Source organism: Caretta caretta, chromosome 26 (genome assembly GCF_965140235.1).
Source record: "Caretta caretta isolate rCarCar2 chromosome 26, rCarCar1.hap1, whole genome shotgun sequence".
Taxonomy (NCBI): domain Eukaryota; kingdom Metazoa; phylum Chordata; order Testudines; family Cheloniidae; genus Caretta; species Caretta caretta.
Genome location: NC_134231.1, coordinates 12,943,510 through 12,964,584, shown reverse-complemented (window position 1 = coordinate 12,964,584; position 21,075 = coordinate 12,943,510). Strand labels below are relative to the sequence as shown.

Here is a 21,075-nt window from a genome sequence, read left to right as displayed (position 1 = left end):
CCGTCGGTGCTGACAAAGTGCATTGCTACTGGCAACAGTGTGTGCTCATGGCTAAGTAAAAGAAGAGGCTGTATGTTCAGCTCCCACAGTTTCTATGAACACCCTGGTCTTGCAGAAAGAGGTTTCTGCTTAAGAACTAACTGATGATTTTTCAATGCTGTGCACTCCCTCTGGAACAGGGAAAGTTCCCCTATTGTGTCAATGTATATCTTGAAGTTCACATTCAAAGAATTCTCTGTAAACAAAAATCAGAGGTGGAGCAGAACCAGTTTTGTGGGAATCACATGAGATGGGACCTGAATCCAAACCACTTCTGGTTTTGCAAAATCAAAGCCGAGAGTTAATACTTGTTGGGACAATATAGCAGAGGAGCCCAGGGTTACAGTTATGCTCCAGAAGATGGTGGTCCTCTCTCATGCGTGTCATATGGTTTTACTCCTAGAAGCGCATTGAAGCAGTGGCTTGCCTTAAGGACAAAGTACCTAATTTCATTCCAACAGTTTATAAAGGATACAGCAATGTCTGTTCTCCTACAGGAGTGAACACAAAACAGTTCAATACATTACTTGCAGACTTTACCTGCCAAGAATCCAGAAGCCCAAAAGTGCTTAATGCCTAGCTGGCTAACTTCAGGATGCGTACTGCTGTTAAATTTTTGGAAAGGAAAACAAGAGGAGCTTTCCCGTGTCCTTTCACCCCCAAGGTGTACCCTACACTACATGGCACTTAGCTGAAGAAGTGTGATAGCCCATCTAATTTTAGCAGATCAGTACAGCAGGTAACAACCATCCTTCCCTATGTCCTCGTCAGAGGAAGCAGAGGACCATTTTCCAGCTGACACACAAAGCTGGAGGTGAAAATAAAGTAGATTTCCCCCCTTTTACATAACCCTGCAAGTAATGACTGGAAAAGGGCAAGTCCCTTAGGATGATGATAGTGAATGACAAAGAGTTCTCACGTACCTGTGGAAGCAGCAAGGAACAAACTATCCCAAAAGTGACTTCAAAGTTGTCTTTAAACCACAGGCCAACTGCATGGATACAACCTCGCACATGGATAATGTCAACCAGTTGCAGTCGCTGCAAGCAGAACAAAACCAGGGAGTAAGATACTTTGAAAACCAATGGGAGTTGGGAGCCTGACTGCTCTTTGTGCCTTTGAAGTGATCCGGGTTGCCAGTGATTAGATTCCAAGGTATATGTTACACCCAGGTGTAACTTATTTCTTTGCAATATTCACTTCCAAAGCTTTTTATACTAGGATGCAACCACTAAGTATGTAAAAAATGCATCTTTTTAAAGAGTGGATGCAATTCTTACACAATGCACGGAAATCAGGGTAAATCTCATGGTTAACCTTTACCTTCCTTGTGCATTTAAAATTCAAGCCCAAAGCTTTTCTACCTAAAACTATAACAACTTCAGCCAGCTCAGTTTGATCTGCACTTTGATTGGCTGTGGTTACTAGATGTATTTTCTGTGAGATCTCTGGAAGTGCGTCACCATGCACAGACCTCTCTCTTTCCTAAATGAGCCCACCTGTCTGCTAAAACCTGGGAACAAAATAAGGGACAGCCATAAATGCTAAAGGAGGATTGCTTTTACGTGGCTGTAATTTCACTGGCCTTGATAGAATTTGTGCAGTGCAGTAGCAGCAAAATACATTGCAGTAAATTATGGGTATTGACCTCCCCTGCCACAGTGGAGGCCTATTAAAATGACCTATGATATCTAAAGTATTGGAACACATTTGAGTCAGCAGCTGTGTTTAACTCCTGTTTCTGCATTGGGCTTATGGTACTGCTGTTGCTTTTCTTAATCCCATAGAGAGAACAGAGGCTGCATTTTGATGATGTATGATTTTAAGAGGAAACTAGCTGGAAAATATTCAAGATAGAAAAAAACGAATCCAGAGTCTTAGAGACCATTCACAAATTAGACGACAAAAAGGGGTGAATTCTAGTCTCATTTATGCCTGTATACTATAAATCCACAACAGCTAATCTGGTGTATCCGATTTTGGAATTGGCCCAAGAAAGACTCCTTCAGCTCAGAAAGATGTGTCATGATCGGTGAGATGGAGTCTTGCACGTCTGCTGAGTCACTGGTTTAAATCCATTCCACGTTAATAGTGGCCAAAAATCATTAGCATAGGCACCCTAAATGAAATAAGTTGACCGTCTTTAGAGTGCACCTGTGCATCCACAAGACAAAACGATTGCACAGCGAATACCCCCGTTTGCAGTTTTTGAAAAGATGGGAGACTGAATCCACTTGAGGACTAAGAGCTGTATTAGGGGAACTTTGGCTTGCGACTGTTATCAACACACTGAAATTTACAAGCATTCAGAAGGGGGAGGTCATGAGGCAGATGGTAGATTTCACCTTCTTAAAATTCCTATTGCACCTGGCTATAAACTGGAATTTTTCATTACGCTTCTATAATATTATAAACATAGACCAAACAGATTCTGGGCTACATTACAACTACGCCAGCCAGAGCTGTGCTAGGGTGCAGTCTGGAAGCATCCTACCTATGCTGGGCAGGAGCTGGGGAAAACGGAGCAAACCAAAACACACAAACTGCAGCGTGTGCTCCTAGCAGCATTGTTAGGTGTGTACTATGGGCGGGGCTCTGTCCATGTGCCCATTTCCACCTGGTCCTGTCCCGCTTGGGGCGCACAGCACTGTAAGCAGTGCTAATGGTCCTCCACTCATACCCTGTGCTCACGAAGCACTAGCTTTAATATTGAGACAGCTGCAATTTGGCCCTTAATGTTGCAGTCAATGAGATAATCCTGTATGTACATGTAACATATCATACCTGGAAAGGTCAAGCATTGATCTCTGGATCTAGAAGCATGAACCTCTACTGCCTGAGTAAAACACAAGTTTCACAGCTCAAAGGCTGTACAGACCTCTATACATGAGCCAGCCACAAGAGGAAGGAAGACAGGCAGCCATACTGCGTAGGGTTACATGCAGCACCTTAAAAGCCTCTTCTGGAAATCAGAGAAATGAATATTCAGTTCCCTGAAGTTCTCAAATCAGATCACTCAGGAATTCAGTGTCAGAAAACAATCTAGTTGCTGTTACTCGGAGAAAATGCTAATAGGAATATAAACACCATCTCTCCCTCTCTCCTGTATGCACTGCATGCCCAAATCCCATCCTACACAAACGGTTTCCCAGCAAACCACCATTGCCTTTTCCACTTGATCGGTTACGTCTTTGATTTGCCTTCAGATTTCATAATTCCCTCTCCTTCACATAAAAACAAAACCCAGAGCAGTGTGAGTTTCTAAGCCTTTGAGATGATCCGTTTGCTGAATTCCTGACAGACTGAATTCAGAGTAGCAGCCGTGTTAGTCTGTATCTGCAAAAAGAAAAGGAGGACTTATGGTGCCACAAGTCCTCCTTTTCTTTTGACAGACTGAAGGCTTTTTGTTTACTCACACAGTGTGTCAAGCTCTGAATTTGGGGTAATGACAACAGGTGTGTGTTGGTCTAGTAGTCAGAGCAAATAACGAGGAAACAATGCTTTGGTTCTGTTCCTACCTCTGAAGCGGGCCTGCTCAGCACCCTCAGCCCTCTCCAATGGAGGCTGGCAACGGCTGGCACTTTCAGATTAGACCCTGTATGACCTTGGGAAAATGACTTAGCCTGTCTCTGCCTCTGGTACCTGTCAATTGTATAGAATATTAACCTACCTCACAGGCGTATCATGAGGCTTAATGCTAAATAATAAATTGTTGCACTTCTGGCACCTGCCATCAGAGGATGTCAAAACATTTCACATCAGGCAGAAAAGATGCATGGACCAGACTCTGGTGAGGAAGGGAAGTATGGTGCCCATTTTACAAGATGTGGAAATTGAGGCAACCCTAGATCACACAGTTTGAAAGATACAGAACAGAACCTTGGTCTCTCGACATCCAGTCCTGGGATCTAACCACAAAACCAACCTGCCTCACTTTAATTAATAGTTGTGAAGGAGGAAAGGTGCTATAAAATGGAAAATCTTTATTTTTATTAGCAGCTTTTACAGATGTGTTTCTGATGCACTTAAAAATGCACTCAGAGACTGTAAGCTCTTTGGGGCAGGGACCCTCTGTTCTTTAGCAAAAGGGGGCCTGATCCTTGAGAAGGGTGGACAGGTACTACTGCAAAACAAATAAATAACAATACTGTGTAAATAACGTGCTTCACAACAGCATCTGCCACCATGAGAGAAGAGATTCCTATAGATGGGGCAACTTCAGGCTGTCAGGAACTCAGCTGGCTCTAGGCATGGTCGTTTAGCAGCCCAATGAGCTTGGCTGGGCTCAATAAACAAGTGACTGTGTCTCTGACCATTGGCTTGTCCTCAACCACACCTCTGATTCTGCTCTGACCACTAGGTTGCATCTCCTACACCCTGGTGTGTTACACAGGCCTTTGTTGGTGGAATTAACAAGTTATCCACCTTGAAAAGCTCAGCAGTACTCGTTGGTCAACCATCTGAGGTAAGAGCAGCCCCCCCCCCCCACATTGTGGGTCGGTTACAAAAAGAAAAGCAATTGCACAGAGAGAGCAATCTCTGGGCAGCCATGGAGAGGAAAAGCAGCCCCACAATCCAGAAATGACATCCTCCTCAGAGATTAAAAGGATGACAGTGAAATGCTCCCTCAATGAAGTAGTTGAGTATGACAGGTGAGGACACTCCGCACGTCTTTCCAAGCCTTTGTAAGACAGGAGACAACCTTCCTGTCAGATTTGGAGTTGAAAGCCTTTCAAAGGACAAACCAACCTGTCATGAAAATGCACGATTCATACACTTTGCTTTACCTCCTTTTAGTTGTTGTTGTTGGACAGGCTGCACCGTGCCCTCCTCACCTTTTTAATTATCATGTTTGTCACATAGAATCAGCTGGGGATGAGGAGATGACAGGTTTAATGATCTTTCGAAGCTGTAAACACAAGTTACCATTTGCAGTGGACATGTTTATTTTTGGAGGCATCATGCTTCTGGGCTCAGGATCTGCATGACAAGCCAGTTGTAATTGATACATCAGACAGTCCTTTATAAAGGAGAGCTTAGCATTCTGGCTTTCTGATTTATTTTTCTATTTGCCTAGCAGCTTTTTAACTTAATTATCCCCAAATGAATAATGTGCAGGTGGAAAAGGTTCTGGGTGAACGACCTTTATTACAAAGTTACTAAAGAGCATTTTACAGCATATTTATTGTATTTATAGCGGCAGCTGACGCTTGAGCCTCTATTGTTTGTTTTCCCCTTTGACAGTAATGAAATCTTTCCTTTCACCTATAGCCAACTAACAGACATCATAGTTATGTATAGAATTAACTAGGTGGCAGGGCAAGGTTTCAAATTTCATTCTAATGTGGCAAGGATGGCTCAGTGGTCTGATAATCAGACTTGAAAGTTGCTTTGAAAGTACCTTGAAAGGTAAAGGTTCAAATTTGGCCCTTGGCCTTTCTGAATTTGATAAGTTGCACTCCATTCAATTTACTCATTATAGACGAGACTTTGAAAGACTCAAGGTCTTCCCGCTCTGTGCAGACCTTAGAAATCTGATGATGCTTATAAGAAGAGTGGGGGTCGTGCTCTGGCAGCATTGTTTAAAAATGTAATCCTGCTCCTATGGCTGAGGCAGGGACCAGATCTTCCTCTTTGTTTGGACAGCAGTTGGCACAATGAGGTCCTGATCTTACTGGAGCTGCTGAGAGTGACCCCAATATTAAGCATGTAACAAGAATAATAAATTACAGGGATTGTGTGGGGACTGCTGCATGCCCCTCTCCAGAGACGGATGCCCTGCATTTTAGTGGCGACATGATGTCCTTCGGAAGGCAAGGTGCTGAAAAAAGAATCCACTATTTGTCTGTCTTGTGGTAATGACTATTAGCCCTGGCCATGGATCCCACTGTGCTAGATGTTGTAGACATTACAGCAAGACAATCACTGCCCCAAAAACGGACATCACAAGGACTTTCTTCTGTCCATTGCTCAGACTGCTGGAAAGCAGACTGCTCTTCTCTGATAAAAGTTTTCTTTAAAAAAAAAATGAAACCCGTCACAAAAATAGCTTAGTTATAAAAATACAGAGAAAATACCCCCAATTAAGCCTTCTTCAGCTCATCAGCTCTTAGAAAAGAAGGTACATTTATTAATTTTGCTTGGTTCTGATGCACCAGAGGATTGGATTTATAGCAGATGAGAAAACCCAGAGAGACACCTCTCTCATTTTTAGGCACCCGAGTGGTTGATTAGACACATGACCAATCAATAGGAAAATGAACAACAATTCATGAAGTAGGACATTGACCAAATAACCCTGCAGCACAAATAAGATATACCGCACTCTCCCCAACACCACCCCTCAAAGCAGTATTCCTTCCTGAGACTCCTCGTAAGAGAGTGTGCCTGAATCATCCAGTCCTGCATATAGCTCCTAAAGTAGCATATGCCTTTATAATGGATGGCCCATGAAGAAGTAGCCAGCAAGCAGAGAATCACAGAATTATAGAATATCAGGGTTGGAAGGGACCTCAGGAGGTCATCTAGTCCAATCCCCTGCTCAAAGCAGGACCGATCGCCAATTAATTCATCCCAGCCAGGGCTTTGTCAAGCCTGACCTTAAAAACTTCTAAGGAAGGAGATTCCACCACCTCCCTAGGTAACGCATTCCAGTCTTTCACCACCCTCACAGTGAAAAAGTTTTTCCTAATATCCAACCTAAATCTCCCCCACTGCAACTTGAGACCATTACTCCTTGTTCTGTCATCTGCTACCACTGAGAACAGTCTAGAGCCATCCTCTTTGGAACCCCCTTTCAGGTAATTGAAAGCAGCTATCAAATCCCCCCTCATTCTTCTCTTCCGTAGACTAAACATCCCCAGGTCCCTCAGAGATACATTGCAAATAAAAGGTGTATGTTACCTCTTTTTCAAGGGTCTTGTATCCACACAGAGTGTTGATGACTTCTCCAGGGACCTATTAACAGGAAAATTGTTTCAGGCTTAGAGCTGAGTTTTGAGGAAATGCAAAAAAAAAAAAAAATCCTGAGACATATACAAGCTGCTCCCACTGTCTCTGGAGCTTGTGTCTCAGACTTGTCATCACAAACACAAGACAAGTAGTTAACAAGCCTCTGACTCTGACATCAGTGGGGACTTTTTCCAACACAACACAAAAGCTACAGACTAAGCAATATACTCCCAGAGCTTTCTAACGGATGCCTGAGAGTCAGTAATATGCATGGAGTTTTTCCCATAGCAGCAGTGAGGTCTTTCCCATCCAGCCATCTTAGCTAATTCCACGCTGGCTAATGCAGAGCTGCCACCTACAATGTGACGTCCAGTGTTTGCTAGGTCCAGTTTGCAGCGATTCAGGGAGGGGCTCCTACCAATTCATTTGGGAGTTTATGCAGGTTCCTACTGGGAAATTTTTCTTTATTTTCTCTTTGTTTAATTTCACTCCATTACTCCTAGTTATATGGCCTATTACACCACCCTCAGTAACATCTCTCCCCTTGGGGTGATCTAAGTGCTTCAGGAATCAGGGCCTATACCCTCATTGGAGAACGTGATAATGTTAGAACACAAACTCTCATTCTCTATGGTCCATGGGACTTTTCCAAGAGAGGTTTAGAAAGTGGCTTGGGAATTACAAAGGAGCAGGTTTCACATGAGCGGCCCACCATTTCCATCCCAGTTCTGTCAGAGAGCGGACCTTCTTCTGGTTTTTGGTCATTTTGATTCTTGATAATACCAGGAAAGGCAGAGAAGCCTGAGAATTGTCAGGGAAGTTAGCAGAAGGCCTGCTGAATACACTGATAAGAAGGAATTCACCATGCCTCAGGACCAGGACTATAATGCATGTTCGCTTATTTTGTGGATCAAACAGAAGCTTTCTTATTTCAAGGCAATAAACTGAGATTAGGTGTATATTTCAAAAGGTGCGTTGTGTCCATACAATGGCCCCATTGAAAGCATAATAATTTTAGCAATGAGACAATTTTGGCAACCAGTAAAAGCTGCTAGACAAGAAAACAAACTTTCCATGTTTTAGAGGCACAGAGATGAAAAGGAGAAATGTGCACATTTTGGAGAAAATTGTGCTTTTCTGTAAAATGTGGCATAAAAGAAACCGTAGAACAGGCTGCAGCCATTAAGCCCCAGTCTGGTCCTTCTATAATTGGTGAGGAAATTATTCTAACATTTCTTTACCACAAATAGTTGTTTTGACAATATGTCACTGCTCAGGGCTATTGTAAAACACGCCTTTTTCCATTTCCATTTATGCACTGCTAATCTGCCTGTCTGTGGCAAACAGAACAGAGTTAAAAAGGCTGATATAACTCCATTGCTCAGGAGCGTGTGTGCGTGTTATATGGGGCACACGGGTGAAATCCTGGCTGCACTGACGTCAATGGGAAAGCTCCCGTTGACTTCAGTGGGATCAGGATTTCATCCTTTGGGTTTGCTTCTCATTTGCACCATTCGGACAGTGCAATGGGGCCTCTGAATGAGGGCAAATGTAATTCATGCCTGTGTTAAGGCGCCATGATGTTGCCAGAACGGTATAAAGGGGGCTTTGGTGTCACTGAGGATGGTGTCATCCTTTTAAGGATGCGTCATCACTTACGCTGCATCGGCCCAGCTGTGCCCATGGGTGCACCACTGTAGCACTTTAACGAAGAGCTCTCCCGTCGGCGTAGATAAGCTCCCACCCCGAGAGGCAGCAGCAATGCTGACGGGGTCGACATAGCACCGTCTACACAGTGGGTTAGGTTGGTATAACTACATCATGCAGGGGTGTGTTTTTCACACCCTGGAGTACAGAGTTGTGAAGGAGCTGGGAGTGGGGAGGATTGATCTGGGGATGTTGCAGGGGAGTTTTACTGGGACTGTCTGCATTGGGGATGGGATAGCAGGGGGTGGCTTCACTGGAGGGACGATACCTGAACCTGTAACCTGAGCCCAGAAGGGGGATTGGGGCCAGATGACACCTTTTGCCCGGGAAGCTGGACAAAGGCTGGAGGAGGAACCGGGGGGAGACTGGGGAGAGACTGCTGGAGGGGGTTTCAGTTTGGAGTGGTCTGAGCAAACCTGAGAGGGACCTGACGGAGGGGTCCTGTTTGTACCTACAAATTCTGTTTGGAACTGTGTTCCTGTTGTCTAATAAACCTTCCATTTTACTGGCTGGCTAAGAGTCACGGGGAATCGCAGGAAGCGGGGGAGTGCAGGGCCCTGACTCCTCCACACTCCATGACAACAGTTATACCAGACCTGAATCTTGCTTGACTTATAGTTCTGGAGCCTTGCCATTTCACCTGTCCTGCATGAAAGCAGGGTTTTCGTTTTTGTTAAACATGTTATTCAATGGACTGCACCCTGCATAGCAACACAATTGCTGTAGGACACATCTCCAGGACTGTACCAGATACAGGGCCCAAGGACCTCCCATGCTGAGCCTATTATGTCCCTCCTGAAGGGCTGATGCTCCCCCATAGAATGGGGTCTACAAACGCAGCTGTGGTTTAATGCCCCCTCAAGTACTTTTTGCTGTGGAATGCAACAGTGAAGCCATTAAACCAGCTGTCCTCTGCACAGGGCTACTTTCCCTGAAGGGAAACATGATGTGTAATGTGTTTAATGTTTGCAGACCTTTAGGTTTAATTCATACTGACCAGCACACGTTCCCCCTCCAAGCTCATTTTTAGTGCCACCAGAGCATGTCCAGGCACTGGAGGACAATGATACTTACCCACTTTTGTTAAGCACTTTGAGATCTATGGATGAAAAGTGCTGAGTATTAGGGGAGAACTTCTCATTGCAAGCAGCGATGATTCGCTGTAGAGCAGCGAAGATGCTGGCTCACCACGCAGGTTCACAGGGCTGAGAACAGAACTGCCAAGTCGATATCACAGCTCCATAGTTTTAGAGAACCCCCCACTCCCGCCGGAAGGGAGTACTAGGATGAAACTAGAGCTGGATGGGAAACAATTTTCCTACCCTGTGAACATTTTCCAGATATTTCCCATTCTATGTCAGGACAAAATTGAGGTCTTCTGAGGTTTTTCACAGAACAGAAGGTGAGGGTGGGGTGGCAAGGAGTGACACACATACATCCCCCTCCCCAGAATTGTTAATATCTCTGTGGTTAGGGCATTTCTTTGGAATATGAGACACCTGGCTTCAAATTCCTGCTCTGCCTGATTCAGAGCAGATACTTAAAGCCGGGTCTCCCACTTCCCCAATAAGTGTGCTAACCACTGGGCTCTACACACAGATACAGATTTTGACTAGCAATTTCACCGTGGACCCAAGAAAGCTTTCCCGGTGAGAGTTTCCAGGGTAGTTTCTTGTGAAAAGTTTCAGTTTTGACAAATCAACATTTTCTGACGAAAAACTATTTTGTTGGAAAATTCCCAACCAGCTCTTGATAAAACTATGTGGTGAACCTTGTGGTGGGTTTTCCCATGTATTCTCTTCCCATGGGTTCTACCCAGAAAGGTTGCATTAGGACCCAATAACATCAACATCCATGAAGTCTTTTGAGCTGTCTTTGCAAGACTTCTTCTGCACTTCTGGAAAAGTCCTACAGAATTTAATCACAGTGAAACTGTCTACAGGTTCTGCATCTTATAGAATGTAAATAGAAAAGCATAGCCCTGTAAGGTTCTGGGGGCTCGGTCTTGTATTTCTAGGTGTTTGGGTGTGAATACAATATATCTATAATGCTGCTGCTTTGGAATTCCAGGGGTTGAGCCAAAAATCTATTGCATGGGTAACTTTCTCACTCAAATTCCATAGAAAATGTTCTAAAAACCTATGCAAACCTGTTGAATTTCAATAAAAATCCTACTGGCATAATCCCTATTAAATTCTATAGGATTTGACCATAAGGTTCTGTCATCAATTAATTTTTGAAAATGTATTTGTCTGGCACTTTCTCCTATTCCAGCTATTTCCAACTTTGCATTAAATGACTCAGGGTTCTTTTATCATCTCAATTTCCCGACCCGGTGCCCACACAGCCTTCAGGTTCAGTAATGACATCATGACACCTGCTCCCAGCTGCATCAGATATTTCTGGTACACCAATCTGGTCTACTTAGCTTTTAAATATGTCTGTCCTAGCTTTTGGATTTCATCTGTGCCAATCTCTTCTCTTTCTATTAAGAGATATTTTAATTTCCTTGAACAGAAAAACCTTGATAGATAAGATGCGGGAGAAACATGGGTTTTCAAATAACATTTATATTCACTGTATTATTGGCCCATTATCAGCAATATTAATTTTAACATACAAGGTGGCCAATAACAGCTTGCACATAGTCTTTCTAAATACTGACAAATTTTACAAGTGCTTGTATACTAATGCTAGAAGTCTAAATACTATGATGGGTGAACCTGACTGCTGTTTTTAAATGAGGATATGGATATAATAGACATTACAGAAGCTTGGTGGAATGATGCTAATCAATGGGACACAGTAATACTAGAGTACAAAATATACCGTAATTACAGAGTAGGTCATGCTGGTGGGGAAGTAGCATTATATGCGAAAGAAAGCATAGAGTCAAATATAGCAAAAATCTTAAATGACTCAAACTGAACCACAGAATCTCTATGGGTAAAAATTCCATGCTTTAATAATAAGAGGATAGGAGTAGGAATATATTACCAACCACCTGACCAGACTGCAAAATATTCAGGGAGATTAGATTTCAGAGTAGCAGCCGTGTTAGTCTGTATCCACAAAAAGAAAAGGAGTACTTGTGGCACCGTAGGGACTAACAACTTTATCTGAGCATAAGCTTTCGTGAGCTACAGCTCACTTCATCGGAGATTAGAGAGGCTACAAAACCAGAAAACCCAATAATAATGGGGGGATTTCAACTATCCCCATATTGGCTAGGTACATGTCACTTCAGAATGGGATGCAGAGATAAAATTTCCTGACATTAATGACTGCTTCTTGGAACAGCTAATCCTGAAAACCACAAGGGGAGAGGCAATTCTTGATTTAGACCTAAGTGGAGCACAGGATCTGGTCCAAGAGGTGCACGCAGCAGAATCGCTTGATAATAGCGACCAAAAGGTAATTAAATTAACATCCTTGTAGGGGGGAAAATACCAAAGACACCCACCACAGTAGTATTTAACTTCAAAAAGGGGAAAGACACAAAAATGAGGAATCTAGTTAAAGGGAAATTAAAAGGAACAATGAAGTGCCTGCAGGCTTAATATAAACTATTTAAAACACCATAATAGAGGCTCAAATTAAACATATTCCCCCAAATAAAAAAAAATTTATAAGAGGCCCAAAAAATGCCATCCTGGCTAAACAACAGGGTAAAAGAGACAGTCGCAAAAAGACATCCTTTAAAAATTGGAAGTAAGTCCTACAGAAGAAAATACAAAGGAACATAAACTCTGGCAAGCCAAGTGCAAAACTATAATTAGGCAGGCCAAAAGAGAATTTGAAGAGCAACTAGCAAAAGACACAAAAACTAACAGCAAAACCTCAGAAGTCACTAAGTAATAAGTCACCAGGACCAGATGGTATTCACCCAAGAGTTCTGAAGGAACTCAAATATGAAATTGTGGAACTACTAACTGTGGTTCGTAAACAATTGCTTAAATTAGCCTCTGTATCAGATGACTGGAGAGAAGTTAATGCAACGCGGATTTTAAAAAAAGGCTCCAGAGGTGATCCTGGCAATTACAGGCTGGTAAGCCTGACTTCAGTACCAGATAAATTGCCTGAAAGTATAATAAAGAATAGACACATAGATGAACACAATGCGTTGGGGAAAAGTCAAAACGGCTTTTGTAAAGAGAAATTATACCTCAATCTATTAGAATTCTTTGAGGTTGTCAACAAGCATGTGGATACAGTGATCAAGGGGATATAGTGTACTTAGTGTAGAGAAGTATGGGCTGGATGAATGCACTATAAGGTGGGTAGAAAGTTGGCTAGATTGTCGGGCTCAACTGGTAGTGATCAATGGCTCCATGTCTAGTTGGCAGCCGGTGTCAAGTGGAGTGCCCCAGGGGTCGGTCCTGGGGCCGGTTTTGTTCAATATCTTCATAAATGATCTGGAGCATGGTGTGGATTGCACTCTCAGCAAATTTGCGGATGATACTAAACTGGGAGGAGTGGTTGATACGCTGGAGGGCAGGGATAAGATACAGAGGGACCTAGACAAATTGGAGGATTGGGCCAAAAGAAATCTGATGAGGTTCAATAAGGATAAGTGCAGGTCCTGCACTTAGGACAGAAGAACCCAATGCACAGCTACAGACTAGGGACCGAATGGCTAGGCAGCAGTTCTGCGGAAAAGGACCTAGGGGTGACAGGACCTAGGTGTGTCCAGTTTTGGGCCCCACACTACAAGAAGGATGTGGATAAATTGGAGAGAGTCCAGCAAAGGGCAACAAAAATGATTAGGGGTCTGGAACACATGACTTATGAGGAGAGGCTGAGGGAACTGGGATTGTTTAGTCTGCAGAAGAGAAGAATGAGGGGGGATTTGATAGCTGCTTTCAACTACCTGAGAGGTAGTTCCAGAGAGGATGGTTCTAGACTATTCTCAGTGGTGGAAGAGGACAGGACAAGGAGTAATGGTCTCAAGTTGCAGTGGGGGAGGTTTAGGTTGGATATTAGGAAAAACTTCTTCACTAGGAGGGTGGTGAAACACTGGAATGCGTTGCCTAGGGAGGTGGTGGAATCTCCTTCCTTAGAAGTTTTTAAGGTCAGGCTTGACAAAGCCCTGGCTGGGATGATTTAATTGGGGATTGGTCCTGCTTTGAGCAGGGGGTTGGACTAGATGACCTCCTGAGGTCCCTTCCAACCCTGATATTCTATGATTCTATGATACTTGGAGTTTCAGAAAGCCTTTGACAAGGTCCCACACCAAAGGCTCCTAATTAAAGTAAGTAGTGATGAGATAAGAGAGAAGGTCCTCTCATGGATCAGAAACTTGTTAAAAGATAGGAAACAAATGGCAGGCATAAATAGTCAATTTTCACAATGGAGAGAGGTAAATAACAGGGTCCCCCAAAAGATCTGTACTGGGACCAATGCTACTGGGTAAACAGTGAGGCAGCAAAGTTTACAGATGATACAAAATTACTCAAGACAGGTAAATCCAAAGCAGACTGCAAAGAGTTACAAAGGGCTCTCACTAAACTGGGTGACTGGGCAACAAAATGGCACAAGAAAGTCAATACCGATTAGTGCAAAGTCACATGTATTGGAAAACATAATCCCTGTTAGGATAAAGATATTCAGGTCTGTCTGTAAAGGCCTATACTCTAAGAATTTAGGTGTATTCTCATCACTTGGCTAGTGATAGAGGTATAAAAGAAAGAATCAAAATCACTGTCTGCTGGTGTAAGGGCCTTCTCTTACTGTGACAGTCTGAGGCCCTGTTCTTAGGCTAAGGCCTTTGGCTAAGCAGCAGAGGCAGCCATAAGCTGGGAAGCGAACAGTCACATCCTCACATTCCAAACTAGTCACACTGAAATAAGGTGCTATTCGGCTGTTAGGAATACAATCCTGTCCTGATAGTTCCTATCACCTCCAGAGAAAGGGAAGTGCCTAGAAAATGTAAAAGGAAACTTAGTTTGGTAGCATCCTGTCTGGCAAGAACTCACTTATCAATAGCTGGGATGTGAAACCCTCACTTCTGTATTGTCTTGTCATTATAGTTTCCACTTTGCTATTGTTTGTATAATCTCTGTCTGGTTCTGTGATTGTTCCTGTCTGCTGTATAATTAATTTTGCTGGGTGTAAACTAATTAAGGTGGTGGAATATAATTGGTTACATAATCATGTTACAATACGTTAGGATTGGTTAGTTAAATTTCAGGAAAATGATTGGTTAAGGTATTTTACTATATATAATCTGTAGTCAATGAGGAAGTGGGGGGGGGTGTGGGCATGTGGGTGAGGGAGATGGGAACAGGGAATGGGGGTAAGGAAATTGGAATCATGTTTTGCTAAAGAGGGAAATGGGAACAGGGAATGGGAGTAAGGAAATTGGAATCATGTTTGGCTAAGGGTAGGAATGGGAACAGGGACACAGGTGTAAGGCTCTGTGGTGTCAGAGCTGGGAAGGAGGATACTAAGGAAGGAAACTGGAATCATGCTTGCTGGAAGTTCACCCCAATAAACATCGAATTGTTTGCACCTTTGGACTTCGGGTATTGTTGCTCTCTGTTCATGCGAGAAGGACCAGGGAAGTAAATGGGTGAAGGAATAAGCCCCCTAACAATCCCAACTACACATACAAAATGATGAGTTCTAAATTAGCTTTTTTCATTCAAGAAAGATCTTGGATTCAGCATGAATAGTTCTCTGAAAACATCTGCTCAATGTGCAGCAACAGTCAAAAAAGCTGACAGAGAAGGCCAACAGAGCTGGGGGAAGAGGTAGATACGCTGGAGGGTAGGGATAGGGTCCAGAGTGACCTAGACAAATGGGAGGATTGGTCCAAAAGAAATCTCATGAGGTTCAACAAAGACGAGTGCAGAGTCCTGCACTTAGGAAGGAAGAATCCCGTGCACTGCTGCAGGCTGGGGACTGACTGGCTAAGCAGCAGTTCTGCAGAAAAGGAGCTGGGGATTACAGTGGATGAGAAGCTGGATATGAGTGAGCAGTGGGCCCTTGTTGCCAAGAAGGCCAAAGGCATATTGGGCTGTATTAGTAGGAACATTGCCAGCATATCAAGGGAAGTGATTATTCCCCTCTATTTGGCACTGGTGAGGCCACACATGAAGTGTTTTGTCCAGTTTTGGTCCCCCCACTACAGAAGGGATGTGGACAAATTGGAAAGAGTCCAGAGGAGGGCAACAAAAATTATTAGGGGGCTGGGGCACATGACTTACAAGGAGAGGCTGAGGGAACTGGGGTTGTTTAGTCTGCAGAAGAGAACAATGAGGGGGGATTTGATAGCAGCCTTCAACTACCTGAAGGGGGGTTCCAAAGAGGATGGAGCTCAGCTGTTCTCAGTGGTGGCAAATGACAGAACAAGGAGCAATGGTCTCAAGTTGCCATGGGGGAGGTCTAGGATGGATATTATAAAACACTATTTCACTAGGAGGGTGGTGAAGCACTGGAATGCGTTACCTTGGGAGGTGGTGGAATCTCCATCCTTAGAAGTTTTTAAGGTCAGGCTTGACAAAGCCCTGGCTGGGATGATTTAGTTGGGGATTGGTCCTGCTTTGAGCAGGGGGTTGGACTAGATGACCTCCTGAGGTCCCTTCCAACCCCGATATTCTATGAATAAAAATGTTTCTGAACAAGGAGAGATTAAAAAGACTGGCCCTGTTCATCTTGGAAGGATATTGCAGAAGCCTGTAGAATTGTGACTGGGTGGAGAAAGAGGGTAAGGGAGTGTTATTTACCCATTCACATAGAACACAAGAACCAGGGGTCACCCGATGACATTAATGGGCAGCAGGTTTAAAGCAAACTGAAGGAAGTACTTCTTCACACAACGCACAGACAACCCATGATTCTCATTGCTAGGGGATGTTGTAAAGGCCAAAAGTGTAACTGGGTTCAAAAAAGAATTAGATCAGTTCCTGGAGGATAGTTTCATCAGTGGCTTCTAGCCAAGATGGTCAGGGACAGAACCCCATGTTCGGGGTGTCCCTAAACCTCTGACTGCCAGAAGCTGGGACAACATGACAGGGCAAAATGGATCAGTTGATAAATTGCCCCGTTCTGTTCATTCCCTCTGAAACACCTGGCACCAGCTGCTGTCGGAGGATACTGGGCTAGATGAACTATTGGTCTGACCCAGTCTGGTCGTTCTTATGTTCTTGCCTAGATGCAGAGCAGAATTCACACTTACAAGCATAACAGATGGTAGAAAAGTTGAACTTGTTCCCACTGAAGAAATCTGAATTTCACTTTAAAATCCTCACCTTCCACCCACTGCCGATGTTTCAACAGCAATATTTCATGGCTTTGCTTTAAGAGAAGTGCTGTGACTTACAACTAGGCATACTGACAGGGGAACACAAGACGGAGAGAGTCAGGAGATCTGCATCCTATTCCCAACTCTGTCAGTCTGCTTCTGTGACCTGGGGAAACTCACTTTTGTGTGTCTTTTTCACCATCTGCAAGATGGAGACGGATAACAGTACTTAACTCCATGTAAGCAGCTTAATTCCTTAGTGCATGAAATATACCTATATGCAGAAGGCCATCATGAGCCCTATGCACCACTTAAATCCCTAATTGTCCTCGAATACTTACGAGGCACATAGCCTTGTTGTAGCTCTCTGGAGTGTTTGCAAAGCAATATAAAAGTGGAAAGTAGTATAACTAATAGGAAAAGGAATAGTTAGTACACATTTTTTGCTTTAGGTGGTGTAATAGAGATCTTGTTCCAATTTCTCAGAGCATTCCTTGTGAGATTTACATAAATGGTGACAGGTGGACTTTTCCAGTAACCCTCTCTGCCTCACTTTCCTTTCTACAGAGAGAAATCAAGAGTTTTACTGTGTGCCCAGAAAATATCACTCTGTGGAAGAGAAGACATCTAGTGACAGCACCTCCAAGAAGCAAGCAGGTGGAAGCCTGACATCTGCCCATCTTTGTTGCTATTTGTCTCTGATATTGGAACTAACTTATTTATAGCAGATTCGTTTGAAATACGACATCAGATCTCTTGGCAGTGAAAGTAGGGGCTTCTGAGAATTCTAGAGGTAAATTGTGATGACTGCAGGATTAAAAGCAGCATGTAAAGTGCCTCCAGAAACCCTAAAGAAATGGGGAATAATTCCAGGTTGCCTGCAGCCATGCCATGTTGGGCTGTGATCGGAGCACTCACGAGATAAGTAGGGACAGAGCAGCGGGACACCACTCTACAAATTGAGAATGGGGTCAGAATGGAAACAATGCCACAGAATGGTGCTACAAGGTACTGCATTTCAGAAAGATGCAAAACTGAGCATTTTTTCTAAAATGAATCTAAGTAAAAATGTAACTATACAAATTCAGCTGCTCAAAGTTATTCTGACTCCGAATCAAGACCTTATGAACACTATTGCATGATGGATTCTGTCTGTCTGTGGGCCTCATTCTGACAGCTGTGTTCAGTTTTTTTATGCCTTTCTGCAGATGATAGGAGTTTTGCCTGAGTAAGAGTGAAAACTGAGTACCCTTTACCCTCGGGATATGGCTCAGTTAAATTAAACAAAGAAGTAAATGTAATATTTGGGAATGTAACTCATGCATGTGAGAAAGGTCTTGGATGCTGGCCACACTGTATATAGGGAGAAGAAAAGCTAGAAATATTCTCCCCTGGGGAATTTTAATCACAAAGCCCTACATTACATATTCCTCTTGGAGAGCAAAACCTCAAAAAGAATTTCCAGGTGCAAGTTAATTATCAAAGGGCTCCTGAAAGAGCTTCAATTAAATGGGATTACTGAGTCCTTAGAATCTCTGGTTTCAGAGTAGTAGCCGTGTTAGTCTGTATCAGCAAAAAGAAAAGGAGTACTTGTGGCACCTTAGAGACTAACAAATTTATTTGAGCATAAGCTTTCGTGAGCTGTAGCTCACGAAAGCTTATGCTCAAATAAATTTGTTAGTCTCTAAGGTGCCACAAGTACTCCTTTTCTTAGAATCTCTCTCAGTCACAGGCTACTTGGTATTTGAGGACGATCTTAGTGAGTGGGCCTGTTTTCTGTATGGGGCCAGGGAGAAGACACTTATTATTCTTTCCCTTTTTGTTTCTCAGTGAATTACATGCTGGTGAAAGGTGCCAGATGGACAGTCCAGTATGTATCCATAGGACAGAAACAACACAAGTTATGGCATTGCCCGACACATCCCTCCCGCACCAATGTATCTTATCCCTGACCAGGAGAGAAAAACTCTAGGGGCAGTAGTCTCCTTGCTCAGTTCTTGACATCTCTGCTAAGATGCACACAGAAGGCAACGTCATCCAGTGGACAGAGCAAGGGACAGGGGAGCCAGTTGCCACTGACCTTCTATCTGTCCTTTTGCAAGTCAGATCCCCTCTCTGAGCATCTGTTCCCCTCCGGTCCTCTGCCTTGTCTATTTAGATGAGCAGTCCCCATGCATGTACAGCACATAGTACAAAGGGGCTCCGTTATTGGTTGGGGCCTCTAGCAACTGTAGTACAAATAATAAATATTGCTAGCAGCAATTGATAGAGGAGTTTGTGTGATGTGGGCACCTATGAATTAGGAAGCACACAGATCTTCACCACATTTCACACAGGTTTCAGAGTAACAGCCGTGTTAGTCTGTATTCGCAAAAAGAAAAGGAGTACTTGTGGCACCTTAGAGACTAACCAATTTATTTGAGCATAAGCTTTCGTGAGCTACAGCTCACTTCATTGGATGCATCCTGTGGAAACTGCAGAAGACATTATATACACAGAGACCATGAAACAATACCTCCTCCCACCCCACTCTCCTGCTGGTAACAGCCCATCCAAAGCGACCACTCTCCCCACAATGTGCACGATAATCAAGGTGGGCCATTTCCAGCACAAATCCAGGTCTTCTCACCCCCTGCCCCGCCCCGCCCCCCCCCCCCCCCCACAAACACACTCTCCTGCTGGTAATAGCTCATCCAAACTGACCACTCTCCTTACAATGTGTATGATAATCAAGGTGGGCCATTTCCAGCATAAATCCAAGTTTAACCACAACGTCTGGCGGGGGGGGGGGGCGGGGGGGGTAGGAAAAAACAAGGGGAAATAGGCTACCTTGCATAATGACTTAGCCACTCCCAGTCTCTATTTAAGCCTAAATTAATAGTATCCAATTTGCAAATGAATTCCAATTCAGCAGTTTCTCACTGGAGTCTGGATTTGAAGTTTTTTTGTTGTAAGATAGCGACCTTCATGTCTGTAATTGCGTGACCAAAGAGATTGAAGTGTTCTCCGACTGGTTTATGAATGTTAGAATTCTTGACATCTGATTTGTGTCCATTTATTCTTTTACGTAGAGACTGTCCAGTTTGACCAATGTACATGGCAGAGGGGCATTGCTGGCACATGATGGCATATATCACATTGGTGGATGTGCACGTGAACGAGCCTCTGATAGTGTGGCTGATGTTATTAGGCCCTGTGATGGTGTCCCCTGAATAGATATGTGGGCACAGTTGGCAACGGGCTTTGTTGCAAGGATAGGTTCCTGGGTTAGTGGTTCTGTTGTGTGGTATGTGGTTGTTGGTGAGTATTTGCTTCAGGTTGGGGGGCTGTCTGTAGGCAAGGACTGGCCTGTCTCCCAAGATTTGTGAGAGTGTTGGGTCATCCTTCAGGATAGGTTGTAGATCCTTAATAATGCGTTGGAGGGGTTTTAGTTGGGGGCTGAAGGTGACAGCTAGTGGCGTTCTGTTATTTTCTTTGTTAGGCCTGTCCTGTAGTAGGTGACTTCTGGGAACTCTTCTGGCTCTATCAATCTGTTTCTTCACTTCCACAGGTGGGTATTGTAGTTGTAAGAATGCTTGACAGAGATCTTGTAGGTGTTTGTCTCTATCTGAGGGGTTGGAGCAAATGCGGTTGTATCGCAGAGCTTGGCTGTAGATGATGGATCGTGTGGTGTAGTCAGGGTGAAAGCTGGAGGCATGGAGGTAGGAATAGCGGTCAGTAGGTTTCCGGTATAGGGTGGTGTTTATGTGACCATTGTTTATTAGCTGTAGTGTCCAGGAAGTGGATCTCTTGTGTGGACTGGACCAGGCTGAGGTTGATGGTGGGATGGAAATTGTTGAAATCATGGTGGAATTCCTCAAGGGCTTCTTTTCCATGGGTCCAGATGATGAAGATGTCATCAATATAGCGCAAGTAGAGTAGGGGCGTTAGGGGACGAGAGCTGAGGAAGCGGTGTTCTAAATCAGCCATAAAAATGTTGGCATACTGTGGGGCCATGCGGGTACCCATAGCAGTGCCGCTGATCTGAAGGTATACATTGTCCCCAAATGTAAAATAGTTATGGGAAAGGACAAAGTCACAAAGTTCAGCCACCAGGTTAGCCGTGACATTATCGGGGATAGTGTTCTTGACGG

At 43.8% G+C, this 21,075-nt stretch overlaps 1 protein-coding gene across 2 annotated transcripts in view; it reads right to left on the bottom strand.

Moving 5' to 3' along the window:
• Positions 1 to 21,075, bottom strand: part of LOC125626500 (tetraspanin-15-like) — a 290,723-nt gene that overhangs the window by 33,554 nt on the left and 236,094 nt on the right. For both annotated transcript variants that reach the window (XM_048829543.1, XM_075123508.1), the window contains 2 exons: positions 6,943 to 6,996; positions 963 to 1,079 (listed from right to left, as the gene is read on the bottom strand). In XM_048829543.1, coding sequence (XP_048685500.1) covers positions 963 to 1,079; positions 6,943 to 6,996 — 171 coding nt within the window. The remainder of the gene's footprint in view (positions 1 to 962; positions 1,080 to 6,942; positions 6,997 to 21,075) is intronic.